The 17,944-nt window shown below is 51.7% G+C and overlaps 8 protein-coding genes across 8 annotated transcripts in view; 5 read left to right on the top strand and 3 right to left on the bottom strand.

The window, feature by feature from the left end:
- Positions 1 to 18: 18 nt before the first annotated feature.
- Positions 19 to 1,206, top strand: BO66DRAFT_321416 (F-box domain protein; the record flags this gene model as incomplete). The annotated part of the gene is made up of 1 exon (XM_025643720.1): positions 19 to 1,206. The coding sequence occupies one exon, from the start codon at positions 19 to 21 to the stop codon at positions 1,204 to 1,206; it is 1,188 nt and encodes a 395-aa protein (XP_025504756.1).
- A 469-nt stretch (positions 1,207 to 1,675) lies between these two features.
- BO66DRAFT_348448 (uncharacterized protein) lies at positions 1,676 to 5,136 on the top strand. Its single transcript, XM_025644653.1, has 6 exons — positions 1,676 to 2,773; positions 2,829 to 2,939; positions 2,997 to 3,014; positions 3,065 to 3,180; positions 3,230 to 3,882; positions 3,950 to 5,136. The coding sequence occupies exons 1-6, from the start codon at positions 1,781 to 1,783 to the stop codon at positions 4,798 to 4,800; spliced, it is 2,742 nt and encodes a 913-aa protein (XP_025504757.1). The 5' UTR covers positions 1,676 to 1,780; the 3' UTR covers positions 4,801 to 5,136.
- Positions 5,137 to 6,245: 1,109 nt separating this feature from the next.
- BO66DRAFT_400968 (histone H3 family protein) lies at positions 6,246 to 6,877 on the bottom strand (the record flags this gene model as incomplete). The annotated part of the gene is made up of 2 exons (XM_025648742.1): positions 6,246 to 6,592; positions 6,652 to 6,877. The coding sequence occupies 2 exons, from the start codon at positions 6,875 to 6,877 to the stop codon at positions 6,246 to 6,248; spliced, it is 573 nt and encodes a 190-aa protein (XP_025504758.1).
- Positions 6,878 to 7,727: 850 nt separating this feature from the next.
- Positions 7,728 to 8,549, top strand: derA (putative ER-associated proteolytic system protein Der1; the record flags this gene model as incomplete). The annotated part of the gene is made up of 2 exons (XM_025643705.1): positions 7,728 to 7,916; positions 8,013 to 8,549. 2 exons carry the CDS (start codon positions 7,728 to 7,730, stop codon positions 8,547 to 8,549), a joined length of 726 nt encoding a protein of 241 aa, XP_025504759.1.
- Positions 8,550 to 10,579: 2,030 nt separating this feature from the next.
- BO66DRAFT_400970 (uncharacterized protein) lies at positions 10,580 to 11,259 on the bottom strand (the record flags this gene model as incomplete). The annotated part of the gene is made up of 4 exons (XM_025648743.1): positions 10,580 to 10,601; positions 10,800 to 10,988; positions 11,080 to 11,136; positions 11,204 to 11,259. 4 exons carry the CDS (start codon positions 11,257 to 11,259, stop codon positions 10,580 to 10,582), a joined length of 324 nt encoding a protein of 107 aa, XP_025504760.1.
- A 2,828-nt stretch (positions 11,260 to 14,087) lies between these two features.
- Positions 14,088 to 15,280, top strand: BO66DRAFT_321204 (glycosyltransferase family 32 protein; the record flags this gene model as incomplete). The annotated part of the gene is made up of 3 exons (XM_025643710.1): positions 14,088 to 14,366; positions 14,429 to 14,584; positions 14,636 to 15,280. The coding sequence occupies 3 exons, from the start codon at positions 14,088 to 14,090 to the stop codon at positions 15,278 to 15,280; spliced, it is 1,080 nt and encodes a 359-aa protein (XP_025504761.1).
- A 947-nt stretch (positions 15,281 to 16,227) lies between these two features.
- On the top strand, positions 16,228 to 17,233 carry BO66DRAFT_470938 (uncharacterized protein; the record flags this gene model as incomplete). Its single annotated transcript, XM_025652824.1, has 2 exons — positions 16,228 to 16,770; positions 16,926 to 17,233. Exons 1-2 carry the CDS (start codon positions 16,434 to 16,436, stop codon positions 17,231 to 17,233), a joined length of 645 nt encoding a protein of 214 aa, XP_025504762.1. The 5' UTR covers positions 16,228 to 16,433.
- A 140-nt stretch (positions 17,234 to 17,373) lies between these two features.
- his3 (imidazoleglycerol-phosphate dehydratase HIS3) overlaps positions 17,374 to 17,944 on the bottom strand; it is a 1,234-nt gene continuing 663 nt past the window's right edge. Inside the window, exon 2 of the mRNA XM_025645520.1 lies at positions 17,374 to 17,864. Within this exon, the coding sequence (XP_025504763.1) occupies positions 17,449 to 17,864 (416 nt within the window). The 3' untranslated portion in view covers positions 17,374 to 17,448. The remainder of the gene's footprint in view (positions 17,865 to 17,944) is intronic.

Raw genomic sequence — 17,944 nt, forward strand, 5'->3', positions numbered from 1 at the left:
CCCAGTGTCCCGCTCGATATGGCATATAGCTTACGTCGCGCTGCCGAAAAAGTGAAGATCATCGCCAAAATGAATCGGTGGACGCGGAGTCAAACCGCAGGAAAGGGTAGGGATTTCGATTTTAGCGGGCGATGCTTCCTTCTCGAACTGCCAACCGAACTACTATTGGCGATCATTTCCCATCTATCGGTAATACCCGAGGCTTGCCTAGCGCTGACATGCAAGCGACTCTACTCAATATCCGGGGCGATCCTGGGAGCCAAAGCTCTCCACTTCAATCGCGACTTCGCACCACTTTTTCACCACTACCGGAATGGCCACAATTTCGTCACCCCGCGGTGGCAATTCATCAATCTGCTGGAAGACGGCCGCTGGCGGGCCTGCTCGAAATGTTTAAAACTACATCTACGGAACTCGTTCCCTCCTCGCGAGCTGAGACGGAAGTCCGATGAGCGAGCATGCAACTTGGGTAACTCTGCGGGCATCGTGGATCTATGCCCATGCAAGAAGCTCACCTTCCAGGACAAGACGGATCTCGTACAGCTTCTGAAGACCCGACAGAGATCAGTGGACGCCCTTACCCTGCAGTTTGGGAGCGGCATTCAGCAGCAGCGCTTTTGCTGGCACTCCTGCAAGGAATACTATGGATCCACGCAGCTTGAGATTGCGATCTATCCTGAGCTGGACCAAGACGACTTGTTGAGGATACACACAGAGTATCATATGACAACAGGGACTGGCCAGCTTGGCAGAGAAGAACACATCACACCTCGCTTTGGATGTGCTCACCGATCAGTCGACTTGTGGTTATCCAGTGTCTGTCAGACCACCATCTGTCGTCTCTATGACAGCCACTGTGCCTCGTGCAAGCGGATATCAGTCTGCAACACATGCAACGCCTCTTTGAGGTGTCCTCGCAAACAGCCCTGTCGGATAGATGAGGTGATGGACAAAGCCACCTACCATTTCTGGACCGAAAGGTGCCTTGGAGGCACAAGCTCGGTTCCCGATCAGGCATGGGCTTCTCAGCGGATACACCCCGCGGAGAATCTATTTGATGCTACCAATTGCAGTGAGATGTGTCCTTGGACTATTCGAGAACATCCTCCTCTGGAAGAAGCCCCGACTTTGGGGATGAACATACTTGAGCCTGCGATGCAAGACCAGTCGCTCAACCAATTATACTCTTCAATCAACATGATATAGCAAATTGGCGAATGCGCTCCCTAGAATGAATGGCGCTGGGCGTGGTTCGGGGTATATTTGATTATGTCCACAGTCAATCCTGTGTGGTGTTGTGATTTTTTTATTTTTTTTTATTTTTTTTTTATTTTCCAAGGGTTGCGTGAGTTGGGCTTGGGTAAGAGGAGTAGGGGCTGCTATACTTACTATATATCTTCCTTTGGGCTCTATGCAAAATTTTTGTCCGCAGTTATATGTTCATGTAAACAGCTGAAGATGATGAATTGTCAGTATTGATGAACTTAGTACATCTGTTTAGTAATTCTAGGAATACTGGGACTAAATTCCCAAGGGGTCAAGGCATCCCTTCCTCACCTGACCAGCCTGACTGACTGATCGGACCGCGTGGGGAGGTTTCTCCGAACCCGACGCGGAACCGGACATGGCCGCGCGATCGTTCAAGAAGACCAGGACCGCTTGGAAGCAGTGACCGCGCAAAAAGAATCCCCAACCTTCCAGTCTCCCTCAGCACAGCTTACTTACAATCGGGATTAGCAGAGCGCAGTGGATAAATGAGCATCTTCTGCGTCCTGGGGCGATGAGCTACCCACCACCCCACAACGGCCAATATCCTTCGCAATACATGCAACACCCCCCCAATCTCCCGCTCCACCACCAGCAGACCATCCACCCGCAGCAGCTCCTTTACGATAACAATGTCAACACGACTGCATCGCCATATCAATATGGCAAACAGATTGTCTACCCTCAGGTCATGATCCCGACCTATCCTACCTACACCCAACCCTACGTTCCGCAGCAACCACAGCAGCAACAACAACAACAACCACAGCAACAGTCACAGCAGCAGCAACCTCCCCAACAGCAGCAGCAACCACAATATGTGAATCCCTCCGAGCTGTTCCAACCGCCCCCTCTTCCGGCTACCTCACCTCCTCGATTCTCACACACTTCGTCCCAGTACAACGCGACACCTGCAGTCACTGCCACTGACAGCATACATTCCCCTATACTTTCCACATCGACCCCTGCTCAGCCTGCCTACTATGCCGATCCAAGCCCTGACCCAGGGAATCAGGCCTCCTACAACAAGAATGCCCAAGCTACGTCGAATCCACCAGCGGTCTCAGCACCATCCGTGTCAGCACCACCCGTGTCAGCACCACCTGTTCCAGCATCACCTGTGATCGCCGCGCCCGTTGCTGCTACCCCCATCGCTGCTAAAGTGGCTGCGACTAAGTCCGTGTCTGCAATCCCATCGGCTCCATCCCCAAAGCCCATCCAGGTGCTCATTCCCGCACCTTCACCAGATGTGCAGCAGAAGCTGCAGCGACAGTCCTCCAAAAATCCCACCCCCAAACAAACACAGCAGCAGCCGATGAAATCCTCCACACAGAAATCGGCCAAGACCCCCGACTACCAGCTGTTGCTGTTGGCTATGGCGGATGAGTATCTCGACGCGGCGCACAGCCATGGGACCATGGTGGCCTTGCTAAGACGGGAGATGGACATGGAAGAGTACTATAAACTGGTGGCAACAGGTCTCGGATGCTTAGAGGCGGTACTAAAGGTATGAGAGATAGCTTGAGTCAGACTTGTTCTCTATGGTCGTTAACCTAATTTAGAACTGGAGACTTCAACCTCGAGTTGAGGCTCTTGTGCGGTTGCGCTATGCGCGGATTCTGTTCGAGGAAACAGACAATGATCTCGAGGCTGAGACAGCTTTGAGCAAAGGCGTATGTATTCATTCTCTGTCCCCACTTCTCGAGTGCCATGGCTAAGGTCTGTTCCAGATTGATTTGTGTGAGCGCGTAGGTAAATCCGAGCAGATGATGAATGATTCAAGCTTACACCGGACTAGAACCGCATGCTAGATCTGAAGTATAGTATGCAGCATCTCTTGGCTCGGATGCTACACAAGACGAACCCGAAGGCCTCGATGAAAGCCGTCGATGGCATGATACAAGATGTGGAAGCGTGAGTTCCTCAAATCGCGAACGTTGGAGATTCTTACTAACATCAGCAGTTATCGCCATTCGGCCTGGGAATATGCCTTTCGCTTCCTTCGCGCATCGCTCTCACTCTCTTCTCACGCCCATCAAGATTCTGTCTCAGCACTACAACACCTCCATAAAATAGCCAGCATGGCCCATCGCAATGGTGACAAGGCCGTTTCAGCTATGTCTGCTATAATAGAAGCCCTCGCACATTTGCAGCAAGGCACCGGGTCCGACGCGATCGAGCAGGCTCAACGCGCAGTAGCGGCAGCACGAAGCCATCAGTTGAACGATGATCTTCGTCACATTCCGCAGCTGACGACGCTGGTCCAAATTGTCGACATATGCTGTAGTCTTTTGGACTACGACGTCAACCAATCGTCTCAGAAGCTGAAAGTCATGCAAGACATGATGGATGAGCGATTAAATGACTCAAACTGGCGCGATGACGGGTCCTTTTCCATCCCTCTGAGTGGCAAGTCGGCTGGTCCTTCTTCCATTGACACCGGGGATATTCTCCAGGTACAGAGCGGCACCCTATTGTTGAGCTTCAATTGGCTCCCGCAACACGACCTGTATGCACTTTGCTATTTCCTCAGCTCCATCACTCTCAGCTGCAAAAACTCCTATGACGGACGCAAAGCGGAGAAGTTCCTCCAAGAGGGCATACGCATGGTAAAAGGTTAGTCGGCTGCGATTTGTGGTTCTCTTTCTTTCTCTTGACCTCACACTGACCCGGCTGCCTGCAGGAAGTTTCAAAGCGCCACAAGAAATTACTGAGTCTGTGGTAAATGCAAACAGACGCGTCGAATGGCGCCGAACCCTCTACTGCAGTCTCCTCGTTCAACAAGTCTTTCTCGCCTGCGGTCGCACCGACTGGGATCTGGCCACGAAAACGTTACACAAATTGCGACAAGAAGCCCTAGGTCTCGGTGGCCAGCTTCCAGAGACCATCAAATGCATGATGGACTACGCGAGCGGCGCCATCGCCCAAGCGACAGGCGATCTGGATGCAGCCCTCCAGGCGTTCCAGTCCACAACCCTCTCTCTGCACTCCTCGCCCGCCACCACCAGCAAAGGCGCGCGCAACGACCCCCGCCGGGACCTTGCGATACTATCCGCGCTAAACACCGTCCTCATTCTCAGCGAACCATCTCACCCGTCCCATCACCAACTCCCCGCCATCCTAGCCACCGTCGAACCTTTTTGTACATCTAGCCCCAGTAAATACATCCAAGCCGCCTATTACCTCGTCTGCGCTACCGTGCAGACCGAATCAACCATCCAAACCAAACAACACCTTCAACAAGCCCTACAATCGGCCACAGCCATCAGCAACAGCCAGATTACCTGCATGACCCTCACTTTCATGAGCTGGAAATACTTCCGCGGCGTCGTCGGCGAGCAGGCCGAGAAGAGCGCCCGGGCCGGTCGCGCCATGGCCCGAAAGGCCAACGACCGCCTTTGGGTCAGCGTCACCGACGAAATGCTCGCGGAGACGCTGGAGCGGCAAGGCAAGAACGAAGAAGCCTTGGGAGTGAGAGAGGAAGGCCATCGGGTGATGAACGGCTTACCGGCGGCCCTAAGGAGGGCTGTCTAATGGAGGTTAGATCTGGTTATTTGTCAGAGAGACAGAGAGAGAGTGTGTGTTTGTGTGTGCGTGTGATGTCTCATTGTATTGTCTTGATATAGAGCGTCTTATGTCCTTTCTCCTTTTCCAGGGGTTGGCTTGGGTTGGGGTTTTCTGACTGGGTGGGCTATCGTGCTACTCCATCTTCAACGATGGCCCATATTTGGCGTGTATGCTCTCATAGTATCATTGTTTGCGACAAGATAGAGCCCGTAGCCCCCCAAAATTGGGCTCGCTTTCATCAACTGGTACCATTCTGGTTCTCTGTGTGCGCGGGTGTTGAGATGTCATCTTCTTCTGTTTGCGATACCGTTTAAGGGATCTCGCGTACATGGTCATATACTAGTAATTCATCAGTGGGGAATACGTCTCCCAAAAGTCGCAACGCGAATCACTTCCACTGCCCATGCGGGTATTGAATAATTCCATGCCCTCGGTGACACCAGACAAGCAAAGTAGATGGCTAAAGAATGAACCGCAACCCTAGGACTAACCTACGGCCCCTGACCAGCCTGAGAATGAAGCACGTTCGACAAACAGCAGTGATTAAACAGATTAGGTTGGATATGCTTCATTGTATTATGATACACATGCATCATGCACATGCGCATGCGCAAGGCGCGCACGAGTACGATCAACATGTATGTAGTCCAGACATGCCCAGTAATGCATAGATCATCAGGCCGTCTAGAGCTGCCTGACAGCTAGCCAGAAAAGGAGGCACCGATCACCGCCGCGACAGACAAACGAGGGACAACATACAAAAAAAAAAAAAAAGGAAACACCATAGAAACCACACCCGCTATACCAGATCGTCGCCGTCGCGGGTCGATGGCTGACTTGGATTATCAAATCGATCGATAAATAGATAGATGGGGGAAAATTTGACATTTGTAACTCCGTTCACCTTGGATTTTCTCCGTACGCCTGCGCGCAAGAAGCCCTATACACCCAGCTGAGTAAGGAAAGGAAAAGTGATGACGCAAAACAACATAATCCGGAACCCCCTGAGAGTTTTGATCGAACAGAAGGTATGCAAGTCGAGTCTCGGGAACAAAGAGAACGGTAGGTAGAATCTGAGGAGACAAAGTGAGATCTTCGAGCCGGGAAGATCCCGCATGCGAAGGTTGAGTGGGTGAATTTTGGAGGAGTGGCGAGTTTGAGGTCGAGATCTCGAATTAAATAAAGACGGTTTCCGCTTTTGATGTGTTCCACGAGAGCCCGCTACCTTTAGCTCGACTGCTGCTTCATTCTGTTCCGATGATCTCAGGTGGTCCTGAAAACGGGTTATAAGCTCTAACCAACCATTGTCCGTCAGATAGAATATGCAATAGCAAGAGACGACATTAATGAAATGAGATCGGATGTTGTTTTTTTCTTATTATCTCAAGCATGTTGGAAAAGGAGAAATCCGTCTAACCCAGACCACCCCAGACACCCCGGATGCGTCGAGCAAGCTGGATATCCTTCTGCATGATGGTCACGCGCTTGGCATGGATGGCACAGAGATTGGTGTCCTCGAAAAGATGGACCAGGAACGCCTCGGCGGCTTCCTGGAGGGCCAAGATCGCATGCGATTGCCAGCGCAGCTCGGAGCCGACTTCGGCGGGGAGAAGATCCAAGGCAACCTCGCGGACCAGTCGCGCGAATGGCAGCTTTCGAATGAGCAGGTCGAATGAGCGTTGGTAATGGCGGATCTCCTTCAGGGCAACCGTTCCAGGTTTGTACCGGCGACGACGACCTGTGGGGGTGGGATCGCCCGCTATAGGATCCTGTCAGATGCTTGGTTCTGGAGACGGTCGAGGAGGAGGGCAAACATACGTTCAACATTGGATGTCCTGGGCGCTTTAGCCGGTCGCTTGCCTTTGGTGACACCCGCAGGTTTACGCCCGCGAGCGGCCGGGGGTGTGGTCGTCGCAGCTGGGGCAGTTGACGGGCCGGCAGCAGCGGCGGCACCATCATCAGTAGCAGCAGCAGTAGTGGCGGCGGCGGTTGATTTCCGTGGCCCAGCAATTGACTTGCGACCGCGCCCTGTCTTAGGAGGCATGTTGAAATCTGTGTTTATTCGGTATACTCGGGGGTGAAGAACAAGCTGCAGCTTGCAGATGGTCAACCACTTGGGTATGACCGTGAGTCACCGGGTAGGATCGAGTCTTCTTGTGCGAGTGCAATTAGAGAGACGTGGAAGGGGAGACAAGTCTCGAGAGCCAAGAATGTTGTTGTTATTGTTGTTGTTGCACCGTTTGTTTTGAATTTTTTTTTTTTAGCTTTGGTCCGTCACGAACCGCCGGGACAGCCTTGCTTGGTAGACTCTGCAGTCTTTTGTTGCAATTCTAAGTTTGGGTTGGGGATGAAAGGGCTCAGAAAAGTGGTAAATGGTGGTTAAGTTACTGTAAGTACGGATGTCAAGTGCATGCAATCGGATGAAGGTGGGATTTGGAGATCCCAGCCACCTGCATTATTTCCATGAGTGACGCGTGGGGGACCGCGTTCCGTCTCGGCTTCAAGCGCGCGCGTGTGAGTTTGCATAGCTTACTAAGTAGTTAATAAGCCACTAGCCTACTAAGTGGCTGTTATCTGGCCTCAGGCAAAAAGGCCAGCTAGCTAGAAGCTCTTTCTCTGTCTTTCCGCCAGTGAGTACCTTAACTTATCAGCTCAGCTCAGCTCCCAATCTTATCAGTTGTCAAGTTGCCTACTCCGTACATCACATCACCATCGATCCTATCCCATTCCTTTACTTTCTCTTCCCAACCCTTCCCCGTGCCAATCTCTTCTCCAATCAATTGCCACTCTTATCTTACCCTACATTACTTAGAGAAGAGATAGAGCATCTCGATCTCGCTCCATCCATTCCGCATCTGCACCTTCAATACTAACATACTCCACTCCAAAACACAATGGCCGCCATCTGGGGTAACGGCGGGCAGGCTGGCCAATTCCCGCTTGAACAATGGTTCTATGAAATGCCTCCCGTGACACGCTGGTGGACAGCGGCCACCGTCGTCACTTCGGTATTGGTTCAGTGCCATATCCTTACTCCCTTTCAGCTATTCTACAGCTTTCGCGCCGTATATGTAAAATCTCAGGTATGTTGCGCGCAGTCCGAAGCAAAGGCAGGCGACCGCTGCCTGTCGTTTAGTGATAGTGATAGTGACGACACTCAAGCTAACCGTGATGCGCAGTACTGGCGCTTACTGACCACTTTCCTCTACTTTGGACCATTGAACCTCGATCTACTTTTCCATGTCTTCTTCTTGCAGCGGTACTCGCGCCTTCTAGAAGAGTCGTCGGGTCGGTCGCCCGCTCATTTCTCTTGGCTGCTGTTCTACGCCATGGCCTCTCTTCTTTTGCTTTCGCCATTTCTCTCGCTGCCTTTCTTGGGAAGCGCCCTCTCATCGAGTCTTGTGTACATCTGGAGCCGTCGCAACCCGGACACTCGTCTGAGCTTCCTCGGGATGTTGGTGTTTTCGGCGCCCTATCTCCCCTGGGTGTTGATGGCGTTCAGCCTGGTCGTCCACGGGATTGTGCCCAAGGACGAAATCTGCGGTGTCGTGGTCGGACATGTCTGGTACTTCTTCAATGATGTCTACCCATCGCTGCATGGTGGACATCGGCCTTTCGATCCCCCGGCCTGGTGGGTACGCCTGTTTGAGCCCGCGACTGGCGATGGGAATGGTGGTCTCGCTGCCACTGCCGCCGCCGCACCCGAAACTCGATGAGCGGTTGTCGAAGGCTGAGACTTGCAAGTGGAATGCATGCTGGGAAAATTGCAGACCGAGGCCCTATCACCTCTGAAGCACACGAGTCTCTTCCCAACCAGAAAATTTCTCGATTGAAGACCGCGATGTGCAGGGGACATGCGCACTTGAAAGTACAGAATACAAACAACCCTTCGATAATGGCAGCATCTCTGCATGTTGGGTCACTCATTCAGATGCGTCGGGAGGTCATTTGATATGGTATGGTGATGCGGTGCAAGGGCTATTTGCGCCACTATCGCTTTCTTGTTCGACTACCTGGAGGTGCTACGCAGCCTGTCGCATTGTCGATATGTTGCACGTGGGCGCAAGCATCAAACTCATTTGCTGGCTAGGTCGAGCGAAAGATGTGGTCTTTTAAAGGGGAATGAAAGTCTCGAGCCGAAGATGTCCGGTGGATAAGCGTGACCTAGGCATCTGTCGGAGGACTTTGTGACATTGTTTCTTTTGCACGTTGAGCTCTTTAGCGAGTTACATTGGATATACCCCTGTTGTAATGCAAACATTGATCACGTTGTGATATGGTTTCGGAAAGAAGAGAACTCAAATAGGTCCCCCAGCAAATGAGAAGGTGGGGAGGATAACGGATACTAAGTAACTATGTGCCTTGGACTGCATGGCAGGGTACTGAACGGCTGGCTGGCCTGCCCACGTGTACTGTAGATCCCCAATGCCGGGGTAGAAAATCTCCGCATGATTGGGGAGCGGTGGTGGGCTTAACCGCCGCCGACGACATACTATGCAAGTTACTAGATGTAATAAAGTCATTCGACTCTGGCCTTGCGCTTGGATCACTCGCCTATCGCATCTCCATCCATGTGCCACCACACTGGCCGTCTCTACACAATGGATCTTTCACGAGAAATCGGTCAGGGTTCCCAGCGTAGCCAGGACCTTCTTCCTTGGCCCACGTAGTGATCATCATTCGCTAGACTTGTTGATCACCAACCACCTCGCATTGGCTGGTCCATCCCTACGGTATAGCATGGATCCAAATTTCATGAGCGGCGTCCGGGTTTCCCACGGCGACAACCGGGGGAGAAAATTAACCATGCAGGTGGGGTGGGTGAAGATGATGCTATTGTCACTTTGTGGCCAGACACGGGATGCGGGGTTGTTGGGAGAGACCGACGACGTAATGAACAAATGTAGAAAGTCCCTTTTCCTGCCTCAGGCAGAGAAATTGATTATCCAGAGGTAAGAATTGAGTAATCATGTACGGAGTTAGTAAATGCAGTACATTAGGAAGGAGGATTATCGTGAGATTAAACTGCGATGTGCGAGGTCCCGAATCTACTCGTACAGTAGGAGAATTGATCGTCGCTGCTTCTTGAATTGAGGTGCAACGGAACGCAAGGGGGCAGGGTCCAGGGAGGGGAACTTCGGTGTACGCCGGGAGTATCTATCCGTCGCCCACAAAAGAGACCAAGTTAAGGGGGATGTTTCATTTCTGTTGCATATGAAGCCAAGATTTTGAATATCGGGGGCGAGGTTTGGATCGTTGTCCATGTGTACAGTATTTCTGTACTCAACACCTTGGCATTGTTGCTGCTCAAGGCAGTGTACGAGTACGAAGGTACAGTCTGGGACACAAATGCGGTCGGCAGAAATCCACCGCCCGGCGACGAGCGACCGGAGAAATTGTCCTTGGAAGTTGGAAGGAAAAGGTGAAACAGCGCCCCCCCCGGTAGACTGATAGCTGGTCTAGCTCAACATCCACCACGGCACCATCTGCTTGTCCACGCGTCTGACAGTCTAATCGGCGAGTAGGACGAAAGGATCTGACTTAAAGCATGGAACCTTGACAAGCCGTGGGTCGACGGGGTAGCCATTGGAGGAAGAGTGGACCGACCGGGCGATTCCTTTTGGTTTTCTCGGTGTTTAGAAATGGTTTTGTCTACGTAGCAGGAGAGCCGAGGTTGGTTCAAATCTGGGGATAAATTTTTTTTTCTTTTCTTCTTTTCTTCTTCTTTTTTTTTTTTTTTTGCTCTTCACGAGTAAATTTGTCCCCCTCTAGTGGCAAAACAATCAGGTGTCACTATCTTCGAGAGGTCGAATGGAGGGTCAGCTGCTCACACGGATACATACATCCTCCTGTTCTATTGTACTCGGTAGCTTTGATGCTCATCCGACTCGACTCGACTCGGCTCGGCTAGACTAATAATCTCTCGAATTGATATCCCAAATCTCCATCTGTCAAATCTCACTCACAGGTTTGTGGAGCCCGGAGGAAGCAGTTCACTAGTCGAGGTCTCACCCATTCCAGAATCCAGAGAGTCGGTCGGCGAGTCGGCGGGAAAGTCGCCCGGTCGCCGGGAATCGTACTCGTAAATGCATACCCGTTCCGACGGAGTTTGGTTCGGTTGTTGGCTGGCCTTGGAATACTCAACGAGGCTCAGCCTGTGATGAACGGTCGTGCACAGAGACGATGATGATGTAGTGCCACACACTCGTTGTGGCTGGGAATCCTGGAACCTATTCTACCACGTACTGTGTGGCAAGCAACCGTCGTCGACCTTGGAACTGGCTGGCCTGGTTTTTCTTCTGCCTAGAGGGGTCCTGTTGTTGTTCATGTTGTTGTTTATGCCCCGCTTCTTATCTTCGATTCCTCTCACTCTTTCGCGATAATGTCACCATGTGGTAGGATCCGTGCTAGTGCACTGTCTTCCATGTCGAGGATCTTGTTGTCACAAGGTGCTTGTCACAAGGTGCTTGTCGCACGCACACTGATAGAGGTCGTAGGAAGTGAGGTCGCCTACGGTGTAAACTTGCATGAATACAGTATGAGCCACCGGCCAATGGCATTGGAAAGGTAAATTGGTTCTATCTGTCGGCTTCTTTATGCAGCAGACCTGCATGCGCAAGCCGGGCATTGGGGTGTTTTACCTCCGTTCCAAACTTAGATCCTTGGAAGCATGCTCCGGGGCAATGAGCATTGAGAGACCCGAGATCAACTGCATCCCGCATGCTGACCTGACACACGCAGTTTTTGAGCTGAAATCTGCCAAGTAAGGAACTTCGTCAGGGATTGAGAAGTTAAGACAGTAGGTAGTAAGTTAACTTAAGACCACGGTCTTAGTCAGCGGGAAATTCGCTTGACTGTCAAACACCTAACTACGAAGTTCTCCGCACTATTGACACAAACACTCGAATGCGGTCGCAATAGTAATGATCAGAATCGAGATCGATTCATAAATAGACTAGTAGGTTAGGGCTTTCTCAATCTGTACTCACTATTGCCCACCTAAATTCTCCGACTTGCATGTACAAGGCTACGTATAGACATGATCAGATCATTGGACTCCCTCCCCAATAAGAATTCAACAATCGACGCCCGGCAGGGGATGCCATGATTGTCCCGCTAATATCACCTCCTAGTGTCAATCATGATTTCACAAGGCTCTACTACCTAACTAAAACTCTGGATGCAATCTCAATTGTTATTGACCTTACTACTCATGTAATCGTCTACCGTACCAGAATTGAAGTTCTCCCCCCTCTCCCTCCCTCGGGTGGTTGCCAACGCCGCGGTGGGATATCATTTGGCCGAGCCGTGATGGCTGTGCTTTTGGGGCCTATTTCCGCGGCACCAATCAAAGAGTGGATATCTGGCACCATGCTTTCCCACCACAGCGAGGCTGGAAATGATTAGCGCACTCGACTAAACTCTCGAACGTTATTCAACGTGTTGACTCTTGAGCCTTGAGGCGGTGGGAGATAAGAATGAGCGAGTTTCTTCGAGGCCCCGTACAGCCACCTGCCAAGTGGCAACGCATCTTGTTCGCCTCGAGGAATGGGCCTGACTGCCAGTGGTTGGTTATCGGTGGAGTTGACACTTGATGGACAACCGTAATGTCTGTAGGCAGTGCAATAATGTACGGAGTAGGCGATGATGTATGTACTCCGTGCAAGCAGCCCAAGCAGCGAAGCAGCAGCACAGCAGACGGGATTCAGCATTGCCCCGAGGACCCAAACAGAGGAGAAGAGGAACCACTAGACAACTAACTTCCCACTAAACGAGTACGGTTCCTAGCCTAAGTACCGTCTAGTACTAGTACCACAGACTAAAGTTGCCTCTCAAGTCTAGTCCCAATCTAGTAGAGTAGGAGACCGACTTCACTAAAAATGATCTAGTGGCGGAGGCTTAGCACTGGCAGCAACGCAAACCTTTCTCCAAACAACAGGCGGTGGAAAAAGGAAAAAAGGATTCATGATGGGTCCAGGATCCACTTTCCACTTCTCTCAGTCTCCCAGTCTCTCTCTCTCTCTCTCTTTCTTCCTTTCCCCCGCTGTTAGCCCCCTCCCTTCCCTTCCATCTCCCCTCTTCCTCCCCTTTCACACACCCATTTCATCCCCTGGTTTGGGTGACGGATGCGCCCCCCCCCCCCCCCCTTCTCCAGTAAGACCCAGTAAAACCATGGGCCGTTGTTGACGCTTCGCGCGGTGTCTCTCTCTCTTCCGCTCGCTTTCTCCGTCTTCTCCTCAACAACCTCCCCCCCCCAAAAGGATTCCCTTCTCTCTTTAACTAGTCAATCCATTGTCGTTTTTTTCCGCCACACTCTCTACCTTAAATATTATTTCTTACTGCTTTGTTGCTAAGGCACCGTTCGTTCCTTTGGCTCGCCTAGCTTTCTTTTTACTCTCTGCCTATCACATAGTCCTTCTTTTTGTCCCAGTCGATGGACCAGTAAATTACGCACTTCTTTCCTATTATTTGTCCACCTGGTTAAATCGATCCCCTCTCTCCATACCTATTCAATTAATTCTCTTTCGCGCCTCCTCTTTTCGTCTTTTTTCCCCAAATAAATTTATCCACCCCCCACGCTTCCCAATCCCAGCGTCTTGACTGGGGGCTTGGTTCACTACGGGAACCTCATAATAATCACCACTTTATCTATCACCACCTGCCTTCCCCGTGGTCACTGCTCCATTCCCTTTCCTTTCTTCATTATTACTACTACTACCACCACCACTACTACTACCACGACGCCAGTCCTTGCCTTGTTTAGTTCCTGTGCGAGCTTTGATCCTTTAGACCATCAGACCGGTCTCCATTCAGGGTAACTCAAAAAGGAAAAGGGGGAAACGTTACCAGGAAGTCTCACGGCCGTCATTCCTTAATTCGACCTCCCTTCAACCTCAACGTTTTCTTCTCTTCTCCATTGCCATTGCATTGCATCGCAATTTCTCGACCTGACTCTCGACGTCCCATGTTGTCTGGTCTTTAAGGACAATAAGGTTTTTCGTCTATCGTCCACCCTGCATTGCTTTCTCGCCGCTGTGTTTATACTGCGGGGAAATCTGGAAGTGTTGTAGTTTGGGTATATCGTTCTCGCGGCCCTTTCGTTCCTTCCCGCTGCGGTCAACACGACGACGCTACGACACACTAGACTCGCATCAATTGAATTCTGCATCCTTGCAGCGCTTCTCAATTCCGGCAATTGTTCCAGTTTACCTTAACAGGAGGCGTCCTTCAGACCTCCTACTCCGTCTTTCATCATGCGGCGCGGTGTCTTGATTTTCCTCCTCGTCAACCTCCTCATAGTCACCTTTCTGGTGCGCAGTGTGTTCACGCTTCTGTCGCTGCTCGTGGAAGATGCTTCCGCCGACGCCATTCATCGTGCCGAGCTCCCCTCGCCGAATTCCAGTTTAATCGAACAGCGGCCGCAAATCATCCCCAAAATCATCCACCAGACCTACAAAAACGAGACGATCCCCGAGGTGTGGAGAGAAGCTCAGCAGAGCTGCATTGACTTGCACCCTGACTACGAGTACATTGTATGCCACTTGCCATTGACAAAGATTTATATCTGAGACTAACACAAGCTTGCCTGAAACAGCTGTGGACGAACGAGAAGTCGCGCGAGTTCATCGCCAACGAATATCCCTGGTTTCTCGAGACGTTCGATGGCTACAAGTACCCGATTCAGCGGGCAGATTCGATTAGATACTTTGTTCTGGCCCACTACGGTGGCACCTACATTGACCTTGACGACGTGCGTACCCCTTTTCTCTCGCTGATGACCATGATATTGACCGATCCGCAGGGATGCAACCGTCGCCTAGATCCTCTTCTCGCCTACCCTGCTTGGGTGCGCCGTACTGTTCCCACCGGTATCTCCAATGACGCGATGGGCTCTGTTCCACAGCATCCCTTTTTCTTGCGCGTGATCGAGCTATTGCAGTCTTATGACCGCCATTGGCTTCTGCCGTATATCACCGTGATGTACTCCACCGGCCCACTCTTCCTCTCGGTGATCTGGAAGGAATACATGCAAACCCTTCCGAGCGAATCGGCACGTGTGCGCATCTTGATGAAGGACGAGTACAACAAGCACTCGTGGAGTTTCTTCACTCACCACGTGGGGAACAGCTGGCATGGCAAAGACGCCCGTCTGATCTTCTGGATGGGCCAGCACTGGATGTTCCTCACCGTTCTCGGATTCATTCTGGCTGCCGTGGTCGGATTCTCCCTCTGGTGGCTCTATGTTCGGGTTATGGTGCTTGGTTCGAAGTACCGCTACCGTTATGCAAAGATTCCTTCTTTCGTGACGGGATCTCGGTTACCTTCCCCGACAAGAATGTCGCGTCGGATGATGCCCACTCTGCTTCGCCGGGTCAGCTTCAAGGAAGATGAAGAAGCGACCGGTGTTACGGAAACTTCCTATGAACTTTACAGTCGTCGTGATTAAGCGTTTCGACTTACAACGCGTACCTTTACAGTCTTTTCGCGTTGGGACTTGATGACATCCTACTTTTCCTCTACCATTTTAATGTCTCCTGATTTCGTCGGGAAATTTCGTCCAGTTTCTGAAGTGCATGTACGGAGTTCGGGAGGGGGACATGGGTTTTGACCGAGATGCTTTCCAAGCATAGGGTTCCTTGTACATGTTTTGGCAAGATACTTTGATCTATGCGCGGGCGTTCTGCAAGGCAGCGCACGTGTGTCGTATCTGGCTTTCTTTCTTGGATGTCTTACACTTTTATTTTTTTTTTGCCTTCGATTCTTCACTGTCTGCTTACCCTTTCACACCTTTTACTCTTTCCTACCCCACCCATAGACTTGCGATTGATTTTGGGTAGAGAGTTGTTTGAAATTCCAGTCACAGATGCCTGGTGCTGCTGGGACCGCTGAATGAAATCCTGTGGTGGCTTGCCATCCTACTATGACGATCAGCATATTTTAGCACTGTCCGCGTCAACATAGAGGTTATATGTGCGGTAGTTAAGAGTGAATCAGTTACCTACACAGTTGGGTATACGAGGGTTGAGATCAGTCACGGACCGGTGAAACACTTGGCCATTCAGCATGGACCAATAAGCGTGGCGCAGGGCGGAATAAGCGCACTGCCGACTGAAAACAATTTATAGACGGAGGAAGGTTCCCACTTGATCCCACTTGATCCCACTTGATTTCACTTCGCCTCAGGGTCGACTCCAATCATGAGGCGCAATGTGGGAGTTGGAGTTGAAGGATGACACACAGCCGCACAGGGTGTTGGGCTGAAGGGATCTTCAGGGCGTGGTTGGCGGGGAAGATTGACAGAGTACGAGGGTCTGCTCCACATATTTCTGAGGGGTCTTCATCCTGAAGGAATGTCAATCATGGCCAGGCATACTCTGGGCGCTCGAGGGAGGTGACATAGGCAGATTTCTGAGAGATTCTTAAGCCCCTTGATTTTCCTGTTTGTCTGTTGGGAATTGAATTCTCTATCGATAGATTCATTCAGTGACTTGGAGTTCCGTTGTATAACTTACTACTACTTACTACCTTACCCATTACCCTAACCCTACTTTCTTGGTTGCTTTTAAGCTACATACATACTTACATACAAACCATCCACGATGAAGACCTTTTCCCTCACCAGCATCCTTCTCCTCTCCCCTCTCTTAATTCACGCCGCCCCCACGGGCCAGGGACAGCTGTGTACCCGGGATTCGACGCAAATCACCAGCGAGCAGATCCAAACCATCGCCCCCACCTCCAACACCTGCGCCAACGCCCCGGCCGCCGGCGAGTGTGCCACCTCCGACACCGCCGCCTCCAGCATCTCTAAATCCTTCCAAACCTACGGGGTGACCAATAAAGCCGAGCAGGCGGCAGTGATCGGCTTGATGGCCTTCGAAAGTGGGGATTTCAAGTACAACAAGAATCATTTCCCGGGTGTTGCGGGCCAGGGCAGTAAGTGCTTACACCTTTTGGGGGTAGTTTTCTCAGTCTACTTTCCTCTCTCCCATATATTGTGTTTCTTCTCTTCCTTTATCCCTTTCGCATGGTTTTCTTGTTGAGAGTGAAGAATAAGGATGATATGTTGACGGATTGTCCGGTCCATATAGCTCGGAACATGCAGTCCCCCGCCTTCAATGCCAAATACGCGGCGTCGATCCCCGCCCTCGCCGACTCGCTGAAGGCCGTCAACGGGGACCCGGCGGGGACGTTGGATCTGTTGCGCGCGGTCCCGGAGTATGACTTTGGCTCCGGGGCGTGGTTCCTGACCACGCAGTGTACTGCCAGTGTGCGCGGCCAGTTGCAGCAGGGGACCCAGGCGGGCTGGGAGGCTTTCATTACCGGCTGCGTTGGGACGGCTGCGAATGATGATCGGAAGGCTTATTGGAGTCGGGCTGTTGAGGCTCTGGGGGTTTGAGGGGGTGGTGGTGTCCTCTTTGGGGAGGGGGATTTGGGGGTGGTGTTGTTCCGATATCTTTGAGAGTTTATCAGGTTGATGAGATAGAATGGGTTGGTGGGTGCGGGAGGGATAGCATTAGAAGGTGATAACTCCTGGGTGTAACAACAATATGACACGGTATGACTTTGTCTATCATTTTTTTAAAACGAATCGCAATTTAACCCTCTTGCAATCTACAAAACTCCCTTGGTACTCACAACATCGCCCGCGCCGACCTCGCCTGCAACCCGTCTCGTGCACGCCGCCCGAATCGCCACGGCCAGCGCCTTGAACGCACTCTCCGCCCGGTGGTGGTCGTTGTCGCCATAGGTGCAGCCCACGTGCAGCGTCACGCCGGCCGCCTGGGCGAAACTCTGCAGGCCGTGGGTGATCATCTCCGTGCTCAGATCCCCGATCTTCTCCCGACGGAATCCCAGGTTGATGACCGCCCACGGCCGGCTGGACAGATCGATCACCGCCCACGACAGAGCCTCGTCCAGCGGCGCGTCCCCGCGCCCGAACCGCGCCAGCGACTGTCGCGCGCCCAGAGCCTCGGTGAATGCCGATCCAACGGCGAGGAATGTGTCTTCGGTCGTGTGGTGGTCGTCGACTATAATCACGCACAAAGCAATGTTCAGTTCATCGTTTCTTTAAGGGAAATGAAAACAACACAGCCCCCCCCCCCCCCCC

Source organism: Aspergillus aculeatinus, assembly GCF_003184765.1.
Source record: "Aspergillus aculeatinus CBS 121060 unplaced genomic scaffold BO66scaffold_20, whole genome shotgun sequence".
Taxonomy (NCBI): Eukaryota; Fungi; Ascomycota; class Eurotiomycetes; order Eurotiales; family Aspergillaceae; genus Aspergillus; species Aspergillus aculeatinus.